Raw genomic sequence first — 27,596 nt, 5'->3', positions numbered from 1 at the left:
CAGTTACGCCACAGATGCTGCATGCAAACATGGAGAGAAATCGAGTATCGCCTCGACATTCTCCGTGCCACTCGTGGGGCACACATATAAATTTACTGATTGCACAGATAAAACTTCATACCTATCTGTATTCATTGTTGTATAAATCATTTGAATGCATTAAATACTTGCGGTACTACAGTCTGTTAGAATTAGGGCATTTCAATTCAGACACCCTGTATATTAAGTATGTAAAATATGAAAGCACTGGCTCTATTTGAAAGTGTATAACAATAGTGGCATTCTCCATGTTATCGCATTTACAGTGAAAAATGCAGGCTCGACCAGGGCTCGAAACCAGGTCTCTGGCATATTGTGCCATTGTTCTACCTCTGAGCTACCTAGCTTCACCTGATTTTTCGCTGTCACTGTTTTACCTGTGTGGAGTTGTCTCTGCTAGTGATACTGCAATGGGATCTGTTGCCTTTGAAACACTGTAGACGTCGACATTGCCTGGTTCCTCCCAGCATTCATTAAATTCATAAAGATTTGGCACACTATTGTTTTTTGAGATTATCAAATTTCCTGATTTTTTCACTTACAGGCCAAATTCCATGACTTTTCCAGGTTTCAATGTCAGAGGGAACCCTTCCTAAGTTTTTGCCAGCACAGTGGAAACCCTTTTAACCCAAGAAATCAATCAAGCTTTCAATTCACCATAGCAAGATCATTCTATCCACATACATATGGGGAAACGAAGAATTACAACATTACCATTAAGGTCGGGGCAAAACATTTATAACAACTGAATCCATTGTAATAATAATTATTATTTACAAAATTGCAATTTACAAAAAACATAATCTATCAAATATCTTTAAAAATTGTGACAATAAATTGGGATGAACATACTCAATATTAATAAAAATTAATTATAAATTTCCACTTAGATTAAAATTAATGTCAATGCTTCACTCTCTTTCTTAAAACTCTTTTCTCACTCACATTGTCATTAACAACCGAACTACGTCGTCTTTTACTTCGTCTATTTTTAACACTCACTATGTCTTCTAGTTCCTCCTCACTGTCACACAATAACCTATCACATCCAAGTTCGAAGTCTGAATTTTTATCGTTTTCAATCTTTGGACTTTCTTCGGGTTTCAAATTTAAAGATCTCTTGCTGGTGAGCACGGGGGATATCTGTAGACTGGTCTCTCCTACAAATAACAATGGTATGTTTTAGTATCAGTGGAAGAAGAGTATACCTCCAAGTGCAATATTCTAGGTGAAATTTCAACTGAGCAGCGTCAAAAACTTAGTTTTATTGTGGCTTGAATGGTATCCAAAAAAGCAGCATTAAAAGTTTTATTGCACAAAACATTTCCATGCAAAAGAACTATCTGTACTACATTATTTATCTCACATAAATTATTGGAATCCTGGAACTGAGATCAAAATCCCAAATAAGAGATTTGATATCTGAAAATTGTAAATTCTAGACATGATATTCAAATCCAGAGAGTGAACTAAGTAACTACAGTCAAACCCCAATTTTATTTTTTCCCGCATTATACATTCAATCTGGATGGCCCCAACAATGCAAAATGTTATAAATTTTTTCTTAATTTTACATTTTAAGTTTCTTTTTCAGCTTGATCACCCGAAAAACGTAAAATCGAGGTTCCACTGTACAGGATTTCAAAGGTTTTTATTTCTTATCTATGCTCATATTACACATGTTTATGCCAATTGTATGTTGCTTTGCAAGACACCTAAGCAGTACTTCATTGACATATGCCTATAAAGTTATGGTGGAGTTTTCAAACATTGCAATGAAAGATAAAAAAGCCACAGTTCTGATTCTAATCCCTTTCTGTTTTCTTGGTACATGAATTGTACCAAAAAGGAATACATAATAATGTAATATTTTTCATCATCATCTACCCTAATAGCCAAGTTATTCACTGCAATCTATAGGCTTTCTAATCTATCACCTTAGGCAACTTTACACGAAAGAATTTTCATTAAAATTTTTGCTAGCATAAACACTTCCAAAAATCCACACAGTATCTTTTATAGCAGAAGTACTTTACACAGAAGCTCTGTAACATTCCGGTTAGTATTTCTGATTACAATGTGTAGCATGCAGAGAACATTACATAATATATACAGCACAAAGGGCATGTGAGTTACATGGTTTTCATTTAATAACCAATTAATTTAAAGGGGGAAAAGAAGTTAAAAGACGAAATGGTTATTTAATTGACAACATATTGTTAGAGGAATGCAAATTTAGTTTTTGACGAAAACACGAAATATGAAATAACATGCTGTAATGTTCATTTTTCATGTTTCTGAAAGGTGTGAGGCGCATTTTTCTACCCAGTTTTCTCACGAAATAATGTGAAATGAACTGCAAAACGCGAAATATACTCTTAAACACGAAATTTACCATCTATATACCGACGCAACACTTTCTGAAGTCTGAAGTAGCCTGTGAGTTATGCAATTCATGGAAAATTGATTAATTCTGCTGTAAATATTTGAGAAGCAAAAATTGACCGCTTTACCCAGGAATAAACTTAATACTCTGGTAACTACATAAATGTGCTATTAGAAGGGGTAAGTTTATTATGTGTAATAAGTGCAGTTTTTAAATCAAATTTAGGATTATATTCACAATTTTAAAACCAAAATGTCATTTTATATAGCACTTTTTAGTTGATTATTCACCGCTATAACACCGAAATTTTATTTTATTTACCGCTTTTGAACCCGAAATCAACTCTGTTTTTGTACCGAAATTTTGCCTTTTTATTTACCAAAAATATGTGCCTCTAGATATCGTGTAAACGAACGGAAACTTTCCACATTTTTCTTTGTAACATCAATTAACAATCAACCTTGCCTATATTGATGGAGGAATTGGGGGCATGAAAATCAAAATATCCATTTTATTAAAACATCACTCTGAAGCTCACCGGTTGAACGCTCATTCACCACAACCTCTACCGGATGCAGAGCCGAGCAACAAGAATTTTCCACTCGGCTCTGCACAGTCAGCAAGTGCACCTCCACCATGTCACGAAGAAATCATGAAGTATAAAAACCCCACATCATCTACCTGATCGACGCTGATTGACAAGACTACTCTGGAGATCGCAACATTGTGAGGCAGCAACAAGTGTGCAGTACAGTTGCAGCAGTCCGGACTACAGAGCGCCAGAAATCAAGAAGCTCGCCCGAGTCCGGAGAACTAGCGCTCCATCGACAAAGCAACCGAATCTCCAGCAGCCTCTTATTGCCAACCAGAGGTCTCTCCAACATCTCCTGTGTGCCCGTCTCCATTTAACCGTCACCGAGGGCCAGATCATCGAGCAAGGGGTGAGTAGCGTTCAATCGACAAGGCACCCAACATCCTTCATCCACAGACACCAAAATTGAAACTTGTACTTTATTTAACTGAGCTACGTCCCGGCGTGACTCGATCCCATACCTTACCCAACGTCACGCTACAATATATTGAGATATTTCTGACCATGAGCCAGTCTCCAGTGTTTACAATTGAAACAACTAATTTATTTCTCCATGCGCATACTGTGTGTGCCATAAAGTATGTATTTAGGCAGAGCCATTGATTTGTACCTCATACATTTTTATAGGAAACATTATTCCTCTTGGTTGAATAGTTCTCGGCTTTTAAAAATGTGAATTGATACTTTGCTTAAATCTTACTTGGATGCCATTACATCTGCACTCATGACCTAGAGCTTGTGTCTGATTGGTTATGCTGGGAGAAATGCTAAGGAAATTAGGACTGACTTATCTGTGAAAAGTGCCATGGACTATGGTATGGCATCAAAATGCTACAAGATCACTTCACTTTCCACGGTAGAGTTCGATTGTAGCAGTAATATTAAGGTAAAGGAAAATGCTTTCTTCTAAAGTGGGTCTTATACCTCATGTCATCACATGATGCACTAATATAATATTTTAGATAATATATTTACCCCAGACTCTTTCCTTAGGAAGTGTTGAATTATTTAGCACTTTCACAAGTACATGCACCATACTTTATAAAAAATTCAAGCTTACGTTAACACCTAAAGCAATTTTATACAACATTTTCTCAAATTCTGTTTATAACTAAACAACACATACCTTCTGGACAATAGTTGGCACAGAGGCTAATGCTCTCGTTGCTGGCATCACTTTCATACCTATCTTCATTGTCAGGTCCTGACGCAACTTGCGCAGGAGGTATGCAGCTACTCTGGGAAGATTTGCTCGAAGGTGTGACACCAAACAGTTCCGGAGATGCACTTAACGTCCTGCCCTTATGGGATAATTCCTTTTTGAGCTTTTTCTCGCTCAGGATTGGAGAATAACTGATATCAGTTGACGAATCACTATTGTATGTAATGGGTATGCTACTCTCCTTGGGAAGGGTGACCGAAATGTCGAAATCGGAATCAGAACTGTCCCTTCGACTAGTTCCGAGAGCTTCAGGAGAACGTTTCACTGGTGTTGCTGTGTGAATATTAGTGGCTGTGGTCATTTTGTTGCCTTCTTCGCAACCAATCTCCACAACGTCAATTTCCTCTGTAGCATCGTCATCTGGATTGATGGTTTTATGGTTATTTGTAGTAATGCCACTACATCCAGCGCCTCTTTTCCTGATGTTCGCTATCAGCTGCTGGAAACTACTTTGGTTCTCCACCACTGCAAAACAAACAGAACTTTAAAAAAAAAAACAGTAGGGCCAGAAACAAAGTGTACCAAAGTTAGCAACACTGTACATAATTGGTATTGCATGGGAAGCGAGAAGGTACAACTGCAGTGTGGCATTCTTGGCCACTATATAGAAGGAGATTTCCGTTTCTCGTGCTTGAAAGTTCACTATGTATTCAAATGCTGGCCAATGCATTAATACATTTTCAGTAATGTTTGCAAACTTGACGGTTGCTGTGAAAAATGTTTAGTATTGGCTGGACGACACTTTTAATGTATGCTGTTCTGGTCTGTTTTATGTTCAAACGTTCAGTGTACAGTACCTGCTGTTGTGTTGATACAAGTAACAATGTTCATTAAACTTACAAGAAATAAATAAAACAGTACATCTGCCTTTCAGTGCACTTTATTTCTGGCCATACTGCATTTACTAAAGCTTGATGGAAACAATTGGGGGTGTGCAGGATCCTGAAATGCCAGGGAAAGAAATTTCCGGTTTGATCCCAATTTTTTAAATTTGATTTTGAAAGTCCATGTACATGCAGGTAGGCTAATCGGGCCTGGTCCTACAGTTTAAAGTGGGATCTGAACTGCTATGTGCCTCTGCCAGGTATCGAACCTGGGACACCTTGATTACAAGGTGATGACATTAGCCTTTGGAATCTGAACACTCAGGAAACTTTGACCTGAATAATAAGTGTCAGTTTTCATTCCAGAAATGCAAATTTTATAACTTTAACAGGAAATAGTGTGAACAATTCAAAATATGCATAGTGTTGGGAAAATTTGAATATTTCACATCCTGCACACCCGACATGTTTTTTTTTTCCTCTACTTCTTCAGATCAATTGTGGCAATGAAAATTAACAAGAGATGAAAGATGATGATGAAGAAATCACGCATTTCCTGGTGGACAGAGGGGGCAATTTCACTTAGCCCAAAGAAAACTGCCAACACAGAACAGCACAGAACTCCCAACAATAAATATGTTATCAAATCTTTAAAGTATGCTATTATCCAGATTAAATGTGATACAAATTATTCTTTATGACCTTTGTATTCAGATATCTCAAGCCAGTCTAACGTGGCAGTTAGGTACGTCTTCACTTTGCAATCGACTTCTAGCTTCCTTACATAACGATCGTGTGAGAGCTTTCTCTTATTCAGTTCACGACAGAATTAGAAACCATCGTTCATACCATAGAACTACCAATCAGAATTGAGGAGCACGCTGGCCAGCAGAAGTAGGAAGTAGAAGAAGAAGGAAGGCAATAGATGTTCGACTGTTTATTCAACGCAGCTTAAAGAAGAAAAACTTTGACCAATACGGCTATATAAATGATTGAGGGAAACATTTTATTTATTGAGTGAAGAGTCTACTAATTATTATTGTTTTAAATAAATAGTTCGTATGTCTAAATTTCCTGCTGTGATACTGTTATTTTACTTTCACAACCGACGTGAATACTATTTTGAAGTAAACACTCAACAGCCACATACGTATGTGTGTACTCTCCGATATGTTGGTTGTAAAAAATAGACTGTGCTGTGTGTAGCACCGCAGTAAATAAATCTACTAGTGTTGTAATGATATATAAATTATGAATTGTAATTAGTTCTTTATGGACTTCAAAGTCAATTTCACAAAAAGTACATTAGGGGCAAAATAATGTCAATGAAATATAAATCTAATATGGTAACTTAATGTAAACACCACAATTTTCACACTTTGAATGTTGTGAAGTTTATGTAATTTATTTGACTAGTTCATATTGGGGAATATATTTCAAAACCATACGAGAAGGGTTTCATTAGAAGATGCAACTTCTATCGTAATATACGGGTAATGCAACTTTATGCAAGTGTGTCCGTAAAGTGGTATATCAACTTGAAATAACTTATGTTATATACTCACATTGAATACCACGGGTTGCACGTGCTGTATTTTTTGACAGTGCCAACGTTATTCTCTTATTTTTTTAAAAAGAAACCATTATTTTCCCTTATCTTCAGCAGTTATTAACATCTAAACTTGTGAAGTGGTATACCATGTTTGTGCAGCAGTTGCCATCTTTAAAGATGCGATTTTAAGAATCGTGTCACACCTCTTTTGCTGCCTTCATGAACTGAGGAAGTAAAAATGTCTTATGGTAGTTTCGAGTCGGAGGTGGTCAGGAAGTGAAGACGTACCCAATTACCTTGCGAGACTGGCTTTACAATTACAATAAAGCTAGGTAACTGAGATAATCAAATTGAAAGTGGACCTTTATGCACTTCCATTACTTATAGAACTGGGTCTTTAATGTTATACTGTGTTGGAGCATCTGGGGTAAAAGAGGTCCCACGTAACAACTTACATTATGATTCAGAATTAATTACAAATTCAGTCTTTTTCACACATAACGCCACTGATTGTAAAAAAAAAGGTAAAAAAGGTAAAGTGCTCCCCTGTGCATAGCACCATGCCATGAAGGCGTATAGGGGGTGTGGGGGTAACGCTCCACCTCTGATTGTAGTTTAGAAATTTAAAATAATGATTTCAACAAACGAACAAAAAAAAAACTGACTTTACTGACAAATTACTGACTAAGATGAAATACTGACTAACTGATTTTATGGACCATTTTCCACCCCTGTGAGTGGGAGAGGGATAGAAATGGTAGGACAGAAACCATGAAGAAATTGTCCAAAATATCTGCCATTAAATCATTATGTGAATTTTACATAGTTGTCTGAATTTTCAGAACCTGCAAAAATACTGTGCAGAATTTTGCAGTTATCATGAGATAACTTCACTCCAGAAAAAATATCAGCTTGTATTGCTGATACAATGAATGCTGTCAATACCGACAGGTGCAGATATCAGATAAGACTTCCCTAGCGAGGACATTTGAATACCTAACGAGGCACTCAGACCAGAGCAACAAGCGACACTTTCTCTCGGAAACAAACCTACAGAAGCAAATACAATCTTTCACACTGAACTGACAAAGCAAGCTGCACGTGCACATGTTGCTTGTCACTTTGGACTTCTCAATAGTGTGCACCATGTCACCTCGGTCTGCTGGTCGTGCATCTGAAGTGAAAACTTCTTTTACAAACTAGAAGGAAGAGCGACTATTCTTCTGTGCAGTTTGTGGTCCTGCCACCTGTCACTTTGGTCTGCAAACTCCTTCAAAGTATATACCGTAAAACCTCGTTAATCCGGACTAATGTGGGGGGGGGGGGGGGTGATAAGTTGACCGGCTTAATGAAAGTCCAGATTAACTGCAATAACCTAAAAGAACAGTAGGAAGTGCATTAAAACTCCATTTATAGCAACAAAACATGGTTATTATGGTGTATTTAAAGGGCACAGGCCTAAATATGCTATCCAGTACAGTACAAAGTCTGCGGGAAACAGAATTTCATCAGCAGTTGACTATCTTTTCTTTGGGAAGTTCTCTTGTTCATTTCTAGCCACATTTGAAACCTTGCATTCTGCTTTTTTTCCTCTCCTTTTGCCTGTCCGGATTAAGCGAAGTCCGGGTACGGATTAACTAGGTTTTACTGTACTGCATTAAAATCACCATTATCAGGAAATCTATGACTTTATTTCTAACAATTAGTACTAAATCAATATGATACTTACGGTATTTCCTTTGTGCTGCTTCGATAGCTTCAGGATCCATTTTTCTGTCGATGTTCAACCTCTGTAAAAGAATATACAGAGACTACTATGTGATGTGTTCTGCCAAGGAAGTAATAGTTTATAAAATAAAAAATCAGATCTTGTCTCAGTCCTTGAGGAGCTGAAATTTGCAATTTTGCAAAAAGCGAGATAATGTAAATCTATGATGTTAATTCATGCTGTCATATTGTAGAAACTGTGCAAGTTACATATGCTAGAAAGAGTCTGCACAGAAAGAACGGGGGAAAAATTACTTTCTTGTGGTATAGCACCAAAACATCAGATTCAGTCAGTCAGTCAGCGGTCGTTCAACAACAGAGGCATTCTCTGCTCAGATGTACTCTTCCTCCACAGTAATAACAGAGCACCTACAGCAACAACACTGTTTCAGGAATTTGTGGATCAAGGCCGTGTGTAATGGTACGGAAGGGGAGCAGTGAGTGGACGGAACAAAGCAGTGCCTGCTGCAAACAGCTGGTAGCTGAAGCTGCATTTTCAATGCAATCATTTCCGCTCTTTGCATTAATTGGACAAGCCCTCTGTAGTCACCACTTCCATAGAGGACTTGATATTCCCAGAACAGAGTACAGGTCATCATTTCCAGAACTGGCAAAGCCTAAACCGCCTAGTGTGTGCTACAAGCTCAATTCTGTTACAGACATACAGTCTGTAACAGAATAACTGCACCACTTAACACACTTAGACAATTATACTGCTCATATTTTATTTTAGATTAATCCTGGGCCATGTTTTATATGTCTATATATGAAAAACCAGCTGATTTCAGGACCATTATCTTGCCTTGTTTGTGTGGTGAAGTGTCGCTTAGGATTTTCCTCATGCCTGTACAATGGTGACAGTTACTGCACTTTAGTACAGGCAGCAGCCATTTGCACACAATGTCAGAGCCACCTGTTGGCAGAGAGTGGAATGAAAGACAGCAGTGCAAAATAACAAAAAAGAATGAAGATGCACCAAGGAACAATCCCAGGTGAAATTTGACATTGTTTTACACATTATTACAATGGCAATTTAAACATATTTCAACATTCCCCTCATTTTTAGCAGTGGCGCAGTTATATTGTTACAGACTATAGTGTGCACAAATGTACCAGCTTCCTGTCAATTTGTGCTGAGTCATGTAGATGCTGTTGTCGATACACTTGCGTTGTCTGCTTCACCGCAGAAGCACTTTTCACGTTGCAAGAGTTCTTTGCACTGTGCTTTTTGTATTTGGTTTTGAGCATTTGCCATCTATCTTGAATTTTAACGTAAAGCTCTTCCATGCTGAAAAACTCTTAGAAGCACTATAAAAAAGACTAACATCCCAACAAATAAACCTTGCATTTTGAACTGCACAACACCAGAACATGCAGACAACATTTACCCCATCATCGAAGGTGCAGCAAGCTTATCGTTGTTGTTGAGTTTGTTTTTCAGTCCACTTTATGCACAGAAAGGCTAATCGGGACTGGAGCTACAGTTTAAAGTGGGATCGGAATCATGATGTGTCTCCACCAGGTATTGAACCAAGGATCCCTTGATTACAAGGTGATATGGTGAATCACGACTCCAACCCATTTATTTTTATCCCGTTTGCCACTTCCTTCTCGCCACCTTGTGTGCAAGAAGAATCACTTTGCCAGCTTTTCAATTGTTTTTCTTGATAAACTCGTCTGGCTCCCAGGAGCTCGCTGTAGAGGCACAGTGCTGCTGCCTAGTGAGTTCCTTGATCCAGCAGTTTGCTTGTTTCATGAGTCGAGACTCAGAAGTTTGTGCAGTGTCTTTTACTATACAACATTGTTTTATATAACAGGCCACTATCCTGATGCGTGACCCACCCGAGGCATGGTTGAGGTACCGATAAGCTCCCCGAAAACCTGGGATACGACGAGCAAGGATAGCCAAGTTTCTCGACAAATCGAAGTGGGCCTGGTCAAATCTAATTTTTGATTTTCAACTTTAGAATTGTCTAGTTTTGCCATACTGACTGCATGTTGCACTCTCCATTAACATTCGTTTTTTTAATATTATTTCTTGAAATATATTGTCTTGGAATCATAGCACTACTCGATCAACCACGACGAAACTTAAACATCTAGAGGCACTGTGATTCATTTGAGTCAATGTGAATTGGATACAAGTATGATGTGTGTATGTTTATTGTCTAATGTTGGATATTTTATATATTCTTGCAATTGTTATGGAGTGAATGCAAGATTTCCCTCCCAATATTACCACTAGTATTTTCTTACGTTCATCAAAGCATATTGAAGTTGTGAGGAATTTGAACTCGAAGCATCCAGAAATAAGCAGTATTGTTGTGAATTGACATATATATCCTTCGCCTAGTATTCTCAATGATTATTCATTACGTGCCGTTATGTTAAATAGTGATTATTATCAAGACTCTTGTTATAATATTTACTAACGTTAATGAATAAAAGAATGGTAAAGTAATTTCAAGAATATTCCATCAACAACTAATGCCACCCTTAATTTGAAATACCATAATGCCTATGATATTTTTGGTATTGTGAAAATGGTATCTTTTGCAGGGTATTATTTGCATAACTCCGGGAGAGGCACTTGACGAGGCCAAAAAACACAACACTCCTGACTAGTTACCGTGACACACTAGGAGCAGCCGGATCAGAAGTATTAAAAATTATAACCTCTGGATATCTAGTAGTTGTGTAGAGAGATTAATGGAGGGTTGGCACACTTCCTTCTTTTTGCAGCTTCCTGAATATTCTTGCTGGGAATAGTTGGTACCTAGGATATAATTTACGTGTGGAGATTTTGGTGTTTCCTTATCTCCAGTTGGAATTATAAGATGTGCTCTTCCACTAAGAAGCAACTACTTAAGTGACAATGACAGTTTTATTTGTATTATCATCACAATTTTATTTATTGGAATTATGCCCAACTTTTGAAATTGATAAATAATTACAACAAAAACTTACTGTTGCTAACCCAGGAGGAGAAGCAGCACTAATCTTTTTCTCTTCTCTTTCTTCCTTTTCTACTTGTTTAATTATCTCTTCCACAGGTCGAGGATTGGCACTATCACATTCAGAATTATAAAGAATAGTGTACCTATAAAATATGAAAAAGTGCAAATAGTAAACAGCTAATTTAGCATAAAAAATAGAAAATATTATCAACAGAAATTTTAAACGGTAATTATGCAGTTGTAATCTATGTTAAAAGGTAAAGTTCCCCATGCATATAGCACCGTGCCAAGAAGGCACATTTAGGGGAGGTGGCCAGGAGCCAGGAGCATGATGTTCGGCCGTGATCAAAAAAGTGTGGGGCCCCAACTCCACATCCCCTATACACATTCACGGCATAGTGCAAAAGCACTGTGGAGCACTTTACTTTTTTAACCTTTTGGATCCCAAGCATCTCGATCGAGATACCTAAAAGTAACCCTCACTGTCCCAAGCATCTCGATCAAGATGCTGTGTCAAGGTCGTAGTTTTTACGTTATAACTTTTCTATTTTTGGCTAGAATTTCGATTTTTTTTAATATATTGTTCCTAACACATGTATTTAACAGAAATGTTTCTTGCACCTTTTTTTCTTCTTCATGAAAATGGAGGTGAAAAGGCGGGAAAAGGGACTTCTCTTTTGCGTCTCTTTTCAAGGGAAAATATAAATTTCAAACATTTCAACAATTTTTTAAAATAATTTTTGGAGGTTTTCTCCCTTCCCCCTCCATATATACGCCAAATTTGCATAAATTTTGCATTTTGACATTTTTTTCGGGGGGGGGGGGACGCCATTTTTTAAGTAAAGTATTTTTGAGGGGATTTCCCCCCTTTCCCCCTCCATATGTACGCCGAATGTGCATAACTTATATATCGTCTGAATCTGTGATTCATTCTGCGTACAACGGTATATCTTTCATATCTCTAGGGCATTTAGTTTCTGAGCTATAGTCATTTCAAGGTACCGCTGCATTTTGAAGCTTGAATCAGTGGCGTGCCCACCATTCCTTTTGGGGGTACAACTCAAGTTACATTGGTCATACGATAATGATGCAAATATTTTTCTATTTCTTACATGCCAGCGATAATTTCTATGTGCATTTTGAACTTTTCATATCCTTTTTTTCGGGGGGGGGGGGGGGGCAGGGGGCTTTTAAAAACAAAGTATTTTCAGGGGATTTCCCCCCTTTCCCCCTCCATATATACGCCGAATGTGCATAAATTATATATCGTCTGAATCTGTGATTCATTCTGCGTACAACGGTATATAGTTCATATCACCAGGGCAAATAGTCTCAGAGCTAAAGTCATTTCAAAGTACCGCTGCATTTTGAAGCTTGAATCAGTGGCGTGCCGACCATTCCTTTTGGGATATACAACTCAAGTTACATTGGTCATATGATAATAATGCAAATATTTTTGTGTTCCTTACATGTCAGCGATCATTTTCATGTGCATGTCGACACTGTCATGTACTTTTTTTGAGGGGGCGGGAGGGGGGCGAAACCCCATTTTTTTTTAAAAAAAAAGTATTTTCAGGGGATTTCCCCCCTTTCCCCCTCCATATATACGGCGAATTTGCATAAATTTCATATAGTCTGAATCTCTAGTTCATTCCGCGTACAACGGTATATCACTCATCTCTCATGGGCAATTAGTCTCCGATCTACACTCATTTAATTGAAATTCTACATTTTGCTCAAAATCGGCTCGGGACCGTGAGGCTTACTTGTGAAAATGGCCTTGGGACTCAAAAGGTTTATACTCTATAAAGCAGCCACCGCACATCTAAAAGTCTCCCCTCCCCCATTTTCCCTTGTTTGATTGAGTTTATTTTACCCCCCTTCTCGAACACTTTTGGATAATCATGAAGATGAGAGAAAGTGATGATATAATGAAATTAATGAAGGGACACACAAAAAACATCTATGCCTAGGCTGGGAATCAAACCCATCCAACCCAAACTGTTTAGTTTCATGACACCCTTAGTGTTTCACGATTTTTTCATGGCATCCAAGTCAGAATGTAGGCGTATCTAACACTTGCAATGCTCAGTTAGTGTGGTTAGGTTGCTTGCCTTACGTTAAAAAATGAACATATACAGGGTGTCCCACGAACGGCGCAACTGGGAATTAAGAGTGGCGTTACTTTGTAACCGAAACCTGTACATACATAAGTCATACACCAAATGTTAGCCCTGTCCAAGTAGATATTTTTAAACATAGAAACAACAAACGGGGTGCAGTGTTGTTCATGCAGTGTTGCCAAATGTAAGTGAAAGTGTAAATTTATTTTTCCACAAAGCATGGAAAATTGCATGTCAAACATTCGTACGGAAATTTGGACGTCAATTTCCACCTTGGGTAGGTGGACTATTTTGCCATCTATAGTTCAGAGAAGAAAACCGATCGTTTTTGCGTATAGCCAATCCTGAAATGCCTCGTAAAGGCGTACCGGTCCAAATGAGTGTTTTAAAAAAATTATGAGGTACAGTGGCAACACTGTTGATGTTTGAAGGCAACAAAAGGTGTGTTTAGTGATGGTCTATGACATGGAAATACTGGAAACAGGAAAAAAAGAAAATGAAAATTTAGTGATGGTCTATGACATGGAAATACTGGAAACAGGAAAAAAAGAAAATGGCATCATAGTGTGATGTGCTAACCACTCTGCCATGGGGGTTGGCTCTTGCAGCCATGCAATTTTACTGTTGGCCAGGATTTGAACACGGGGCCTCTGGCATCATAGTGTGATGTGCTAACCACTCTGCCATGGGGGTTGGCACTTGCAGCCATGCAATTTTACTGTTGGCCAGGATTTGAACACGGGGCGGGGCCTCTGGCATCATAGTGTGATGTGCTAACCACTCTGCCATGGGGGTTGGCTCTTGCAGCCATGCAATTTTACTGTTGGCCAGGATTTGAACACGGGGCCTCTGGCATCATAGTGTGATGTGCTAACCACTCTGCCATGGAGGTTGGCTCTTGCAGCCATGCAATTTTACTGTTGGCCAGGATTTGAACATGGGGCCTCTAACATCATAGTGTGATGTGCTAACCACTCTGCCATGGGGGTTGGCACTTGCAGCCATGCAATTTTACTGTTGGCCAGGATTTGAACACGGGGCCTCTGGCATCATAGTGTGATGTGCTAACCACTCTGCCATGGGGGTTGGCACTTGCAGCCATGCAATTTTACTGTTGGCCAGGATTTGAACACGGGGCCTCTGGCATCATAGTGTGATGTGCTAACCACTCTGCCATGGGGGTTGGCACTTGCAGCCATGCAATTTTACTGTTGACCAGGATTTGAACACGGGGCCTCTGGCATCATAGTGTGATGTGCTAACCACTCTGCCATGGGGGTTGGCACTTGCAGCCATGCAATTTTACTGTTGGCCACCAGGAGCAACTCAACTGGCTTTCACTGCCATGTGTTTTTTTTTACTTAAACTTACACATAGAATTATTTCTCTTGTAGTCCACGGTTGTTGCAAGCATAAAAAACATTTTTTTCTCACGATGTTTCAGGAGAACACATGCTTCCTTCATCAGACATTTATTTATTTAAAAATATTTACTTATGTGACTCAAACGTCACAACCAAAAACTGTTTTTATGCTTGCTCCACAGTTTTTGTGACACTCCCAATACGGTTCAACTCCAAGTTTATCACCTATCAGCATGGGGGTGGGGGTGAGATGGGGTGAAAAATCAATTACTACAAATGACCCAGATTAGTGTCGAATCCATAGTTTTCGGAGTTGCTAAGCTAATGGGTGACTTTCACGATCACATTTAAAATTAGTTAATTTTACACTATAGTTACAATTCATTATTTTCCTGTCGAATACAAGATAGGGATAAATAAAGACCCGGGCAACGCCGGGTAATCAACTAGTTATTAAATATTTCTGCAAGAACTGAAAGACTTACTTTTGGTGACGACTAATTAGGATTTTTCGATCCCCTTGAATACTCAGTCCCAAGTCTTTTAACTTCTTTCTAAGATCCTTCTCTTGTAAAAGCGAGTACACCAACTTTGGAAGGGGCTTCCTCTTCGGACGGTCAACATTACTGAAAAGACACAAAATAGTGGAATGGCAATGTGTCTACTTAAAAGTTGCAATCTACAAAGAGAAAAGAAAAAGCAAACTGTAACAGTAATCAACTCTGCCAAAATATTGGAATGTGTAATATTCTTATACCAGAGCTAATTCAGGCACCATCCCCCTTTTCTCAGGAACCAGTTTCTTCTTTCGAAAAGGTGGGGGGGGGGGGGGGGGGCAATATGGTCTAAAAAGCCATGAATCCAACTAAGATAAAGCTACACCCTTTCAAATATGATCTTAGAACATTTATTAATTAATACAAGATTGGATTAAAAATAATTAATCCAAAGTAACAGCATGAATAACTATGCAATTCATTCTAATACCATATTGCAGCAAATTTTAAAATTCAGATAGCAACAGTGAGAAAATATGTAATGGTATTTATTATTCTGCTTTAATGATACACCTGATTCAGAAAACACACAAACAATAAAAAACTCATACTGTACTTGTTGTTTATTTTAGAAAAAAGATAATGGAAATAAGTGAACACAAAACATTTTTAAAAAATTAATAATTTTAACCACTGAATTTGAAAATTGAGGTGCAGCATGAAAATTATCAGGTACAATGGCAACCTGTAATTTAATACACCTGCTCTTGGAGATTGCCACAAATACCGATGCTGTTACTTGGAAATTGAAACAATTTCATAGTTTGAAATATTAAAGCTAATTGAGTTGTGAAGCTAGAAAAAAAGTAATCCCCTATGACTGAATTTAAGACAGGCGAAGAAGAAGAAGAACATACTTCAAATTTGCATATGCGCTAAAAAGTAGGACAAATTCGACCCCTGTCATTGATGCTTTGGATCAAAACATGAACATTTATTATGTTTCTAACCACTAATTACATTGTTAAAAACGAGACACGCTGTAAATTTGTGAAAACACCAACCATGGTTTTTGAGATACAAAAACGATATTCACTCACCTTTTGTTGGCATCATTTCCAGATTTCAAACAAATATCCAAATGGAAATTGATATTTCTTTCTGGAATCTCCACAGAGCACACTGGACAGGGCACTTTGGCAATTGTTGCCGGTTTCAATCCACATTTTGAATTAAACATGTTTGGAATGTTACTTTTAGCTGGAGTGGCATTGTTCCGTACCATCTTTTCCTGAATATTATCTTGTCTACCAACCACTTCACTTCCCTCGTCACTGTCATCCTCAATGTACAATATATCGGCGTCTTTACCAGAAGTTTGAGGTTCACATCTTGTCTCTTTTTGTAGAAGAGAAGACGGAACTCTAGCTCTTTCCACCATACTTAGCGAATCTGCCATTTCTTCACTGCTATTCTTGAGGTTTACATTGTTATTAGGCAAAGAATCACTTTTGGTGTCTCTCAAGTTACCGATTATCCTGTCTCTAACACTTATGAACAACAAAATTATTTGTTCAAGAATTCTATTATTGTGCAGCATATTCTCTGTCACAGATACAGAGCATATTGGACAGTTCGATTTGTAGCACATGTACTTCCTAATGCACAAAGAACAATCTGAAATAAAATATTATAACAATGAGCAATTTTGGATGGAAATTTTATAAAATGATTACGAATGATATGTGCATCGTTGCTTGGACACAATCCAAATGTGGATATTAATAAAAATGAAATTAAAGAAAGAAGAATAAAGCTTAATCTACAAAAAAGCTGGTTGCAAGATAATATTCAAAATTAACTCCACAAGAAACAACATAAAACACAATCTTTAAAAAAATCCACTTGAATGAACAACCAACGGCATAATAAAGAGAAAGTCTGTTTCAGAAAAATGCAAAGTTGCTGCTTCACATATAAATGAAAGTGTGTTTCCCATTTCTAAGATAAATAATAAAATACTTACAATTATGCGAACAACTAGTAACCAAAGGCGTCTTCATATAATCATAACAAATACTGCAACGTAACAGTTTATCCAATTCCTGAAATACCAAAAATAAAGTTAAAACTGTACATGAAAAATCATAAAAATAGTGTATTTGAAACACCATGAATTTTTTGCTAATAACAACATTTATGAGTTTGAGTTTTAAGTTCACCTGGACCTACAGTTTAAAGTGGGATCTGAACCACTATGTGCCTCCACAGGGTATCGAACCCAGGACCCCTTGATTACAAGGCAACGGCGCAACCACTGCACCATCGGGGAGGCCCAATAACATGTATGCTGAAAATAATTTGATAATTTTGAATTAATGTTTTACGTTTGTGTATAAGCTAGTTTGTAGACCAGGAAGCAATTGTAATTGTGCACAAATTTTGTTCTGAAAAGTATAAATTCTCACAAATATACCAAGAAATTCTGGATCTGAATAGAAAACTGATATTGGATAATTTGAAATCCAGACTTTGTGGGCATCCCTAGTAAAAATCTGCCATCTCAGAGAACATTCACTGCTTTTTATTAGTAAACAGTTTGTATGGACACTAAAATAGCAAAAGAACATATCAGAAATTGCTATCAGCTCCAAACCTAACACTTCTTACTTAACAACGTAAAATTATAGTTGCTGTTGTGGAATGCCATGTTGGGTGCTATAATCACTTGCGCGAAGCTTTTGGGTTGTTCTGCTTCATGGTGAGGTAACATGCTTGCCAACCTCCTGATTAAAAAAAGCTGTTTAACCTGTGAAATTATGCTAAATGCTGATAAATTGTGCTAGGATCTAAATAATAATAACAATGAATTATTATTATTATTGATAATTAGTTAATTTATTATTATTATTAGGGTAATTGTAATTTTAAGTTATGCATCCATTTTCCGAGATGAGTTCAACATTGAAGTAGAGAAAGTTTGAGATAATTTGTCGACTATAAAGTGGAAAATTTGATTTATTTGTGCCCCACAACTTTCTACCGAATCTTGCCATGAAATGTTCCTCGCAAGGTAAAAGGGAGAATAAAGAAAAGATGACGAAGAGAGGGTGTGGTTGGAAAGGCATGTCCCTGGACCTGAAATAAGATCTGTATCAGTTTTTTTTTTTGTTTTTTTTTTAATTTCTCAAAATATCGTTCTTTGAAGGAAACTTTCCCTCCCAGAGGAACAAGTTTGCAAATTTTGTTAGTTAGATTTTCCCATTATAGAAGCACAGAGTGCTAGGTGCCAACGAAACTCATGTTGTGCTAGGTTTAACATCATTATGCTAGGGTTGGCATCGCTGCCTGCTTCAAAACAATTTCCAACTAAATTTTATGGTTTGGGTCTGTGTCCTGTATCTCATTGCTCGAGACACAGGGGGGCTGGGCCCGACTCTCGATGTGTCGAGGGGAGCTCCGGATGCATTCGACCATCTAAAGGTCCTTCCAGGATATTTTTCGAACAGGGCTATGTGTACGCCTGTCCCATTTAGCCCCGTTGTTTCTTGGTTCACTCAATATCGAGGTAGGGAATGCCGTCGATCTTATGTACGTGTGCAAACGTGCTTAGAGAGCTAAAGAACTCTAGATTGGTTAAGCTTTATTTTATTTAAGTGATCTGGGCAAAACTTACCTTGATCTCTTTGAAGTTTGTTGGCCACTGGATATCTTCATGGCTTATCATTTTGATCTTTGTTCTTCAATCCATAATCATAGCAGGCACTGCAAAATATTGATTTAAAAAATCACCGAACAAATGAAATTCTTAAATTGCTGTCACTTTGCATATTGGCTATTTGTTGAGAAAATGCCAAAATTCCATTATTCAATGTAGAGTAACCATTTTGAATTGAATTGACTTTATTGCTGGGAGAGGTTACTGGTCTACAACCTAACTCCAAAAAGTACACATTAAAATTAAAATTAAATTCATAATTACAAAGAAATTTAACGACAAGAAAGTAGAATAAAATACAATAGGAGGTATCAGTTCGTTATACCGGAGACACTTTAAAATCGGATATTTTGTGTTTCGTATGGTTCGTACTTACCAATTGTGTATTGCGGAACATATTTGAAGGTACCATTAAGGTTTTCACACGATTAGAAACATTTTTTACACTAAAATAAGCCATTTCTCGAAGTGTTACGGAACGCACGTCATGGTGCGAGCTCCACAAACAATTCACGGATAGCCCCACGGACCATTCACAGAAGGTTAGGTTAGGTTCAGTTAGGTTAGGCAAACATAGTTAAAAAACGGCGTGGTTAAGTTTTCGCTTAAATTGAAGCAACGGGAATTGATTTACGGCTGATATAGATTGAAAGATGAAAGAAAATACCTCAAAGAACTTCGACAATGCTACAAAAACTGATTTCCCTAAGTAGTTTCTCCTGTAAATTTGAAGAAAAGTGTCTCCGATATAACGAACTGTTACCCAATAGGAATAAAATCATATAGACATTTAACTATTGCCTGTTAATTTTCCAACATTTGTATCAAATGAAATCAATTAATTTCTAATTTACTACTGATTACAACAGTGGATATTCTTTACATTTTAAGACTCATCTGAAGTTTTGATACACAAAAGCATGCAACATACTCATTAGTTGAATACTAGAGTGCAAGGAATGAAACAACTATTCGAGACAATTGTTTAATTAATTTTTCACAACATAAATTCAATTGAGTTTGCATATCTGTGTCTGTATACCACTACGAGAATATGATGATATGATATATTTGGGTACATAAACATTATGCTCTCAAAATAATTATAATTGATAAGTAAACAGTTTATGTAACTCGGTGTTTTCCAGGCCCATGCTAAATACGACTACAGAAAAAAAAATGGAGTATTAGGAAATGCTTTAGAATACTGGAAAGGGTTGTAGATGTAAGTTCGAATCTTGGCGAAACTAATTAGCAAAGTTAAAAGTTCGTTAAGTATTAAATACTGGATAAATTAGGATTTGAAATGTAGCTTACATGAGCAAATGTTATTGGTTTCCAGCCGACTCTGACACGAATCTTTGCAGATTTTCATGTGAGGCTTAAAGGCGGTATTGTGCTCAAGAGCAGATATTACGTTATCAGGTGTTGAAAAAATTAAGGGGTTACTTTTATGCTAAGAGCTACAATGGTTGCCCAAATGAAACTAAGACTTTTGTTGTAGCATGTAACTTAACTACGTAGAGCTTTGTGTTTGCTCTGGTAGGTGGCGTTGTATGTAAGAAAGCATACATCGTATGTATACCTGGTATGGTCTGACGGCGCAGTGTGTTGTTTACATGTGCAGAAGAACGTTCACAACATGGATTCGTTCAAACGGGCCCAGCAAGCAGTTATTCAATTTTTGAGGGCAGAAGGTGTTAATGGAGCCGAAATTCACCACCATCTGAACACTGTGCTTTTAAATTGGGTCGATGCAGGTGGGACATACTGCACTACCCTAAACAAACTGACATCGGCCCTCAAGAGTAAGCGACCTGGCATGTTGTCCAATGGGGTTCTTCTGTTGCATGACAATGCACACCCTCATGTTGCACAGGTGTGCCGTGATCTGCTGTGGCATATCCGCTGGGAAGTCCTTGACCATCCGCCCTACAGGCCCGATCTCTCACCCTGCGACTACCACATCTTCGGGCCACTAAAAAAATACATCTGAAGGGCCGTTGGTTCGCCAATGATGCTGAGGTCTGTGACGCCATAGAAAATTGGTTCCGCAGTCAACCACGGACGTTCTTCGCTCAGGGTATCCATACCCTTATGACGTGCAGGGACACTTGTTTGAACAGACAAGGTGACTATGTGTAGAGGATATGTCACCCATGGATCACTTTTACTTCCTGTTTGTTCATATATTCTAATCAATAAACCATTAAAAAAAACAAAAAAAACAAGAGTCTCACTTTCATTTGGGTAACCTTTATATAAACCTGACCCACCTAACAACGAAAGGATTTAGGGATATTTTATTAACGCTAAGAGCCTTAAGCCTGATCCACCTAATCTAACAATGGCAACATTAAGCGAGGAAGTACCTCTTCACACCCCATGCACATGAAGTACAAGGCAGCAGCAATCCGTATCCAAGATGACAGTAAACGAATGGCGTAGTAACGTATGGAAGGAAGAAATTGTTCTCCAGAATACGTAGTAAGTATTCACGAAGGATCTAAAGTATGTGTTAAGAGACATAATTAGAAATCGAACGATGTAAAAATTGCCTGTGCATCATGATAAATTCGAAATTAAATAATCCGAACCTGGGCCAAAATGTCACCTGTTGTTACCGAGAAGGATCAGTGTGCGATAGCAAAAATTACACTGGGCATTTATACATTGTACTTAACAAATAATAGCGAAAGTCCAGTAGGGCTCAAGTTCCTTTTGATTTATTGCGATTTCATCATGCTACGAAAGCAAATTTTGGTACTACTTTACTATACCAGAGACACCTATCAATGATTTATTTTGCAATTTTTTACATTGCTAACGTACTATTCTGCATTGCGGAACATTTATTTAGGTGAAATAATGAATTTCTAACGAAAATAATGTCTATTTCTTACATTAACGAGTACTTACTGTTGTTCCTTATTTCCCACAAACCATCCACGGGTAGCCCCAAAAACCATTGACATTAGCCCAAAAATTCACGATAGCCCCACGAACCATCACGGGGACGAGGTATGCCTACTAGGTTAGGTTAGGCCTGTTAGGTTAGGTTCCATTAGCACTCCTTTCGTTCAATTTAGCATATACGGACAATACGGAGCGTATTGTGCTCTCGTGCAGAAAGCAAATGGCGGCAGCAGCAATAGCGCGTCGGAAATAGATTTTCGTACAAAACCACATGCATTCGCATTAAAATGGATCAAAACTACATTCCCGAACATCAACAAATGCTACAGAAAATGATTTGCTTAAGTACTTTCTCCAGTAAATTTGAAGAAATCCGTCTCTGGTATAGTAAAGTGTTACCCAAATTTTACATGGTTCGATTTCAATGTACATCTGTTAACATGGTACTTGTTAACACATACTGAGGAGTTTTAGCGATTACTTAAGGTTTTGTTCTATATATGCTTTCGTGGTTAGGTTTGGTTCCCTTAGCATTAAAATAAAGTTCCTAAATGCATTCTACTAAGGTTCCGTTTTACTTCTACATTCATTCCCACGCTTCTACGATATTTACTGTCGCTTGTCGACAGAGAATATCTTGTTCATGAGTAGGGTGACCAGATATTTGTTGATCAAAAAGAGTATAGTCTATAGGTTGAAGGTATGCATTTTGGTCTTTCACGGGGTTCGCAAAAATCCCGCGCGACTTCTTGACAGTCTAATTATCCTGGAAATTATGCAAAATTAAAACTTCCTTTTTATTTTACACTAAATTTGCACAAAAAACTATATTTTGTGACTACATAATATCTATTTTAATATTCTGATGCAATTCTTGAATATTCTAAAGCAAATTTCTTGGTATGTTGATGCATATAATTGGAGGAGAATATTTACACACCAATATTGATCAATATTTTGAACAAACTTTAATTATTGCAATTTTCAAGTATCGGTATCGGCTCATTCCTAATCATTATCATTAAATTCCAATGAATTTGAAATATGTTTTGCTTGTTGATGGAATATTAAAATGATTCTTGAGTCAAGGAGTAAATACTTCAGTTTGTAGACATCTTGACGTTTTCCGTTCTGTGGATTTTAAGCGTAAAATAATGAATGAAATGGTACTAGTTTACTATACCGGAGACACATATCAATGATTCATTTCGCAATTTTTTACATTGATAAAGTACTATTCTGCGTTGCAGAACATTTCTTTAGGTCAAATAATGGATTTCTAACAAAAATAATGTCTATTTCTTACATACGATAGCCCCACGAACCAACACGGGGACGAGGTATGCCTACTAGGTTAGGTTAGGTTAGGTTCCATTAGCACTCCTTTCGTTCAATTTAGCATATACGGACAACATCGGAATTACAAATTCCACGGCATATTGCACACCCGGCAACAACTTCACGACGCATCCTCGACACATCATGTTGTAGCAGCAGCAATAACGCGTATTGTGCTCTCGTGCAGAAAGCAAATGGCGGCAGCAGCAATAGCACGTCGGAAATAGATTTTCGTAGAAAACCACATGCATTCGCATTAAAATGGATCAAAACTACATTCCCGAACATCAACAACGCTACAGTAGGGTGACCAGACATACTCTTTTTAAGAGTATTATACTCTTTTAGAGGTTCATATACTCTATACTCTTTTCAATTTGCAAAAATCCCCAAATATACTCTTTTCCTTGCTATTTAATTTCATTCATTATTTTACGCGTAAATATGCGTTAAAATCCACAGAACGGAAAACGTCAAGATGTCAACAAACTGAAGTATTTACTCCTTGACTCAAGAATTTCCTATGAACAATTTCAAGTGTCATTTTCATATTCCATCAACAAGCAAAACATATTTCAAATTCATTGGAATTTAATGATAATGATTAGGGCTGAGCCGATACCACTTTGAACCGATACCGATACTCTTACCGATTCTCACCGATACCGATACTTGAAAATTGCAATAATTAAAATTTGTTCAAAATACTGATCAATATTGGTGTGTAAATATTATCCTCCAATTATATGCATCAACATACCAAGAAATTTGCTTTAGAATATTCAAGAATTGCATTAGAATATTAAAATAGATATTATGTAGTCACAAAATATAGTTTTTTTGTGCAAAATGAGTGTAAAATAAAAAGGAAGTTTTAATTTTGCATAATTTCCAGGATAATTAGACTGTCAAGAAGTCGCGCGGGATTTTCGCGAACCCCGTGAAAGAGCAAAATGCATGCGCACCTTCAACCTATCGACTATACTCTTTTTGGTCAACAAATATCTGGTCACCCTAGCTACAGAAAATGATTTGCGTAAGTACTTTCTCCTGTAAATTTGAAGAAATCCGTGGAGCGATTTTACAATACAGGGAATTTCTCCATTTTGTTTGAAATTCGGCATACTCACTAATTTTGGCCCCCTAATCACGAATCTGCAGTCAAAATTTGGCGCTCACACGTGGAAATAGCAAAATAATCGAAATTAAGTTCTTATTTCCACACCCTCGATTTCCGAATTTCCCGCCGGTTCCGGGCTCCGCCCCTGGGGTAATCGACCTACCGCCCCCAACCGCTATCGCGGCCCCGCCTATATCTATAGACTCCCTGTTAAGGGCATGTTAGAAAGTGGCCGGATTCACCTGCCCCCAAATAAGCGCCAAATTTATACGTGAGCGCCAAATTTTAAGTGCAGATTCGTGATTAGGAGACCCAAATTAGTAAGTAACCGAAAATTCAAACAAATTGGAGAAATTCCCTGTATTGTTAAATTATACCAAATCCGTCTCCGGTATAGTAAAGTGTTACAAATGAAATTAAATAGCAAGGAAAAGAGTACATTTGGGGATTTTTGCAAATTGAAAAGAGTATAGAGTATATGAACCTCGAAAAGAGTGTCTGGTCACCCTATTCATGAGAAGTGAGTAAGGTAATTTTCAAGTTGTTCAAACAATGTTCATTACTTTAAGGAAGGTTCAAATTTCGTGTGACAATGATTTCCAAAGTTCTACGATAATTAGTCATTGTGCTAGGAGAAATCATAAAACAATCGGAACCGTTACCGTCAGTAGTTTGTGTCATGAAATTACTATGAACATGAATATGTCGTATTTCATAAAAAAATAAATTATTTAGATTCGTGTACGTTAATTTGTATCTCCAAAGACTAAATTCACTTAACCACGTATAACTTTACTTACAATTAACGTTTCTGTTGTAACAATAAGCCAAGGATTTGTAATAGGTAAGCTTAAAACGCGCCAAAATATTATAAACAAATTTCGGCTGGAAGACTGGCTTAGACTTGAATATCAGACAAAACACAAGCACAACGCGCAATCGGATTTCTAGTAAAGAATTATGTCATTAATGAGCGATTCTACATGCAAGCGCAGCACATGCAGAGACTGGATATTCAACAATATTATTAAGAAAAATGGCTCTTTTGTGCCAAATATGATTTTCGTATGATATCATATCATATCATATTTTGTGGCCGCGGTGGCTCAGTCAGTAACGCGTCCGACCACCATGCTAAAGGTCCCGGGTTCGATCCCCGGCCGGTTCAAAACCGGGAACTTTTCTAACTTTGGAAGCGGCCCCGGCGCCCACCCAGCGTCGAATAACATGGGTACCTGGGGAAAACCCTTGGGGGTAAAGGCGGTCAGGGGCGTGATCCTGATCACATCATCCCCACTCACGAGTGGCTCAAGAACGTGTGGGGCGTTACCCTCAAATCCCCTATGGTCGGGGGTGGTGTTAAGCACAGGAGAGCACTTTACTTTTTTTTTTTTACTTTATCATATTTTGGTGCATATGGGTAACTTAAAAGGGGCATTGAAGAGTTGGACATTAGCCCCCAAAATTGTCAGGTTTTTATAAAACCGTTTGTTAAAAATTGCAAGTTAATTTGTACGTACTTGCTTCCTGGGACCTTAGTTGCAAAGTAATATAGAGTAATTATTGTAATTTTTAAGAAAATGTAACAGAAATTTTGCAAAATGGTCCTTAACCCTTAACCACAAATATAGAATATTATTTATAATCAAGTGAGATACATATGCACCAAAAAATACTTTTATACGATTAAATTGACTATTTTCAAGAACTGAAAGTAGTTTTTGAATATAGAAAGGAGGTGCAATTAATTTTAAAAAAATAATATGGGCAGACATTGCATTTTCAACATTTCAAAACCCTCTCTTGTAATAGTTAATTCAAATGAGGAAAATGTGGAATAAGCAATACAATTTTTTTTGTAGGGTATACACTTCAAACATTTGTGTAAATTTAGCAATATCCATTTTTTAAGGAAAAACAAATATATATTTGTAGTACGTTTTCCCTTGAAAAAAATGAAGTTCCAATATATATCAATTTTCAAAATCTCAATTGTTTTACACAACTAAAAAAACGGACCATTGTATTATTGTTTTGATCATATATTATGTCAAATGAACTTGTCTCGTTTTTACAACTTCATCTTCATCAGCAAATTAGACATTTCCTTCCTTTACAGAATATCCCCGTATAATTTCTACGTACGTATTGATATTTTCCACAATGATTCTCACAGTAGTGTCATCTATGAAAAGTGAAAATCCTCGATAGCAGATTTGGCATTTTTTGCAGTTGCAAGTGATCCAGGAAGATGTAAAACAATGTTATACTTCTTTTGTGAACATTCGAACATGAGCAGGGAGCTTCTTTCCATCGAGTTATTTTGTCTTTTCCCAGGAAATAAGTTTCATCTTCATCAGGGATATCATTCTCATCATCATGATTTGTCTTAGAATTAGTATAATGTTCTCACTCAGTAACATGATATTCTATATCATGATCTGATTTAGAGTCAATTATTCATCTTGGAGCACTTCAGATGAACTAGGTTCGAAATGCCCTCCAACAGCCACCGTATACGCACCTGCTGTCTTTCATGCTACGAGCTTTTGAACAATTTCTTAGAAAAATTAAACATTCATTTTAAAACATGGTCACACAACACAGATCAAGTAAAAACTGTTAAAATATTTCACTCACGAAGCATATTAAGCAAAGTTCTAAAAAAATTAACAAGAAAAAATCACATACGTAAGCACGTGGGGGTAAATTTGACCCCCATCAACTTTGGAACAGCTTCACCTTGCTGCAATTACACACACAATGAAGGAAATGACCTCGACAGTTGAATCAGACTGTTTTAGGAAGGTACTAGATAAGCTAGCACCGGGGGCAACCAACAAATGTCTGGGCATTAAGAAATACCTACCTGGGGGTCAAATTTACCCCCGCGTGCCTAGTTAAGGGTTAACGCTTTTTGTATAACACCATTAAGCCTTGTTTCCATGATTATGAAAAACTAAATATGCTGACCAAGGCAGTAATTTTTTTTATTAAAAACATAAACTAAACGTAACGTTTCAACCTTCTAGCAAGGTCTTCTTCAGACTCTGTATGTATGTATGTATGTATATATATATATATATATATATATATATATATATATATATATATATATATATATATATATATATATATATATATATATATATATATATATAAATGTACTTGATACAGAGTC

The 27,596-nt window shown here is 37.2% G+C and overlaps 1 protein-coding gene across 1 annotated transcript; it reads right to left on the bottom strand.

Moving 5' to 3' along the window:
- Window positions 1-789: 789 nt before the first annotated feature.
- On the bottom strand, window positions 790-25,329 carry LOC145997071 (E3 ubiquitin-protein ligase RAD18-like). The gene is made up of 9 exons (XM_083133688.1): window positions 25,216-25,329; window positions 19,000-19,088; window positions 17,350-17,428; window positions 16,424-17,000; window positions 15,312-15,452; window positions 11,350-11,482; window positions 8,345-8,405; window positions 4,144-4,704; window positions 790-1,199 (listed from the first exon to the last, which is right to left on the bottom strand). Exons 2-9 carry the CDS (start codon window positions 19,048-19,050, stop codon window positions 943-945), a joined length of 1,860 nt encoding a protein of 619 aa, XP_082989814.1. The 5' UTR covers window positions 19,051-19,088; window positions 25,216-25,329; the 3' UTR covers window positions 790-942.
- Window positions 25,330-27,596: the final 2,267 nt, after the last annotated feature.

Source organism: Lepisma saccharinum, chromosome 13 (genome assembly GCF_977018435.1).
Source record: "Lepisma saccharinum chromosome 13, izLepSacc3.1, whole genome shotgun sequence".
Taxonomy (NCBI): domain Eukaryota; kingdom Metazoa; phylum Arthropoda; class Insecta; order Zygentoma; family Lepismatidae; genus Lepisma; species Lepisma saccharinum.
This window is presented reverse-complemented; position numbering and strand designations above follow the sequence as displayed.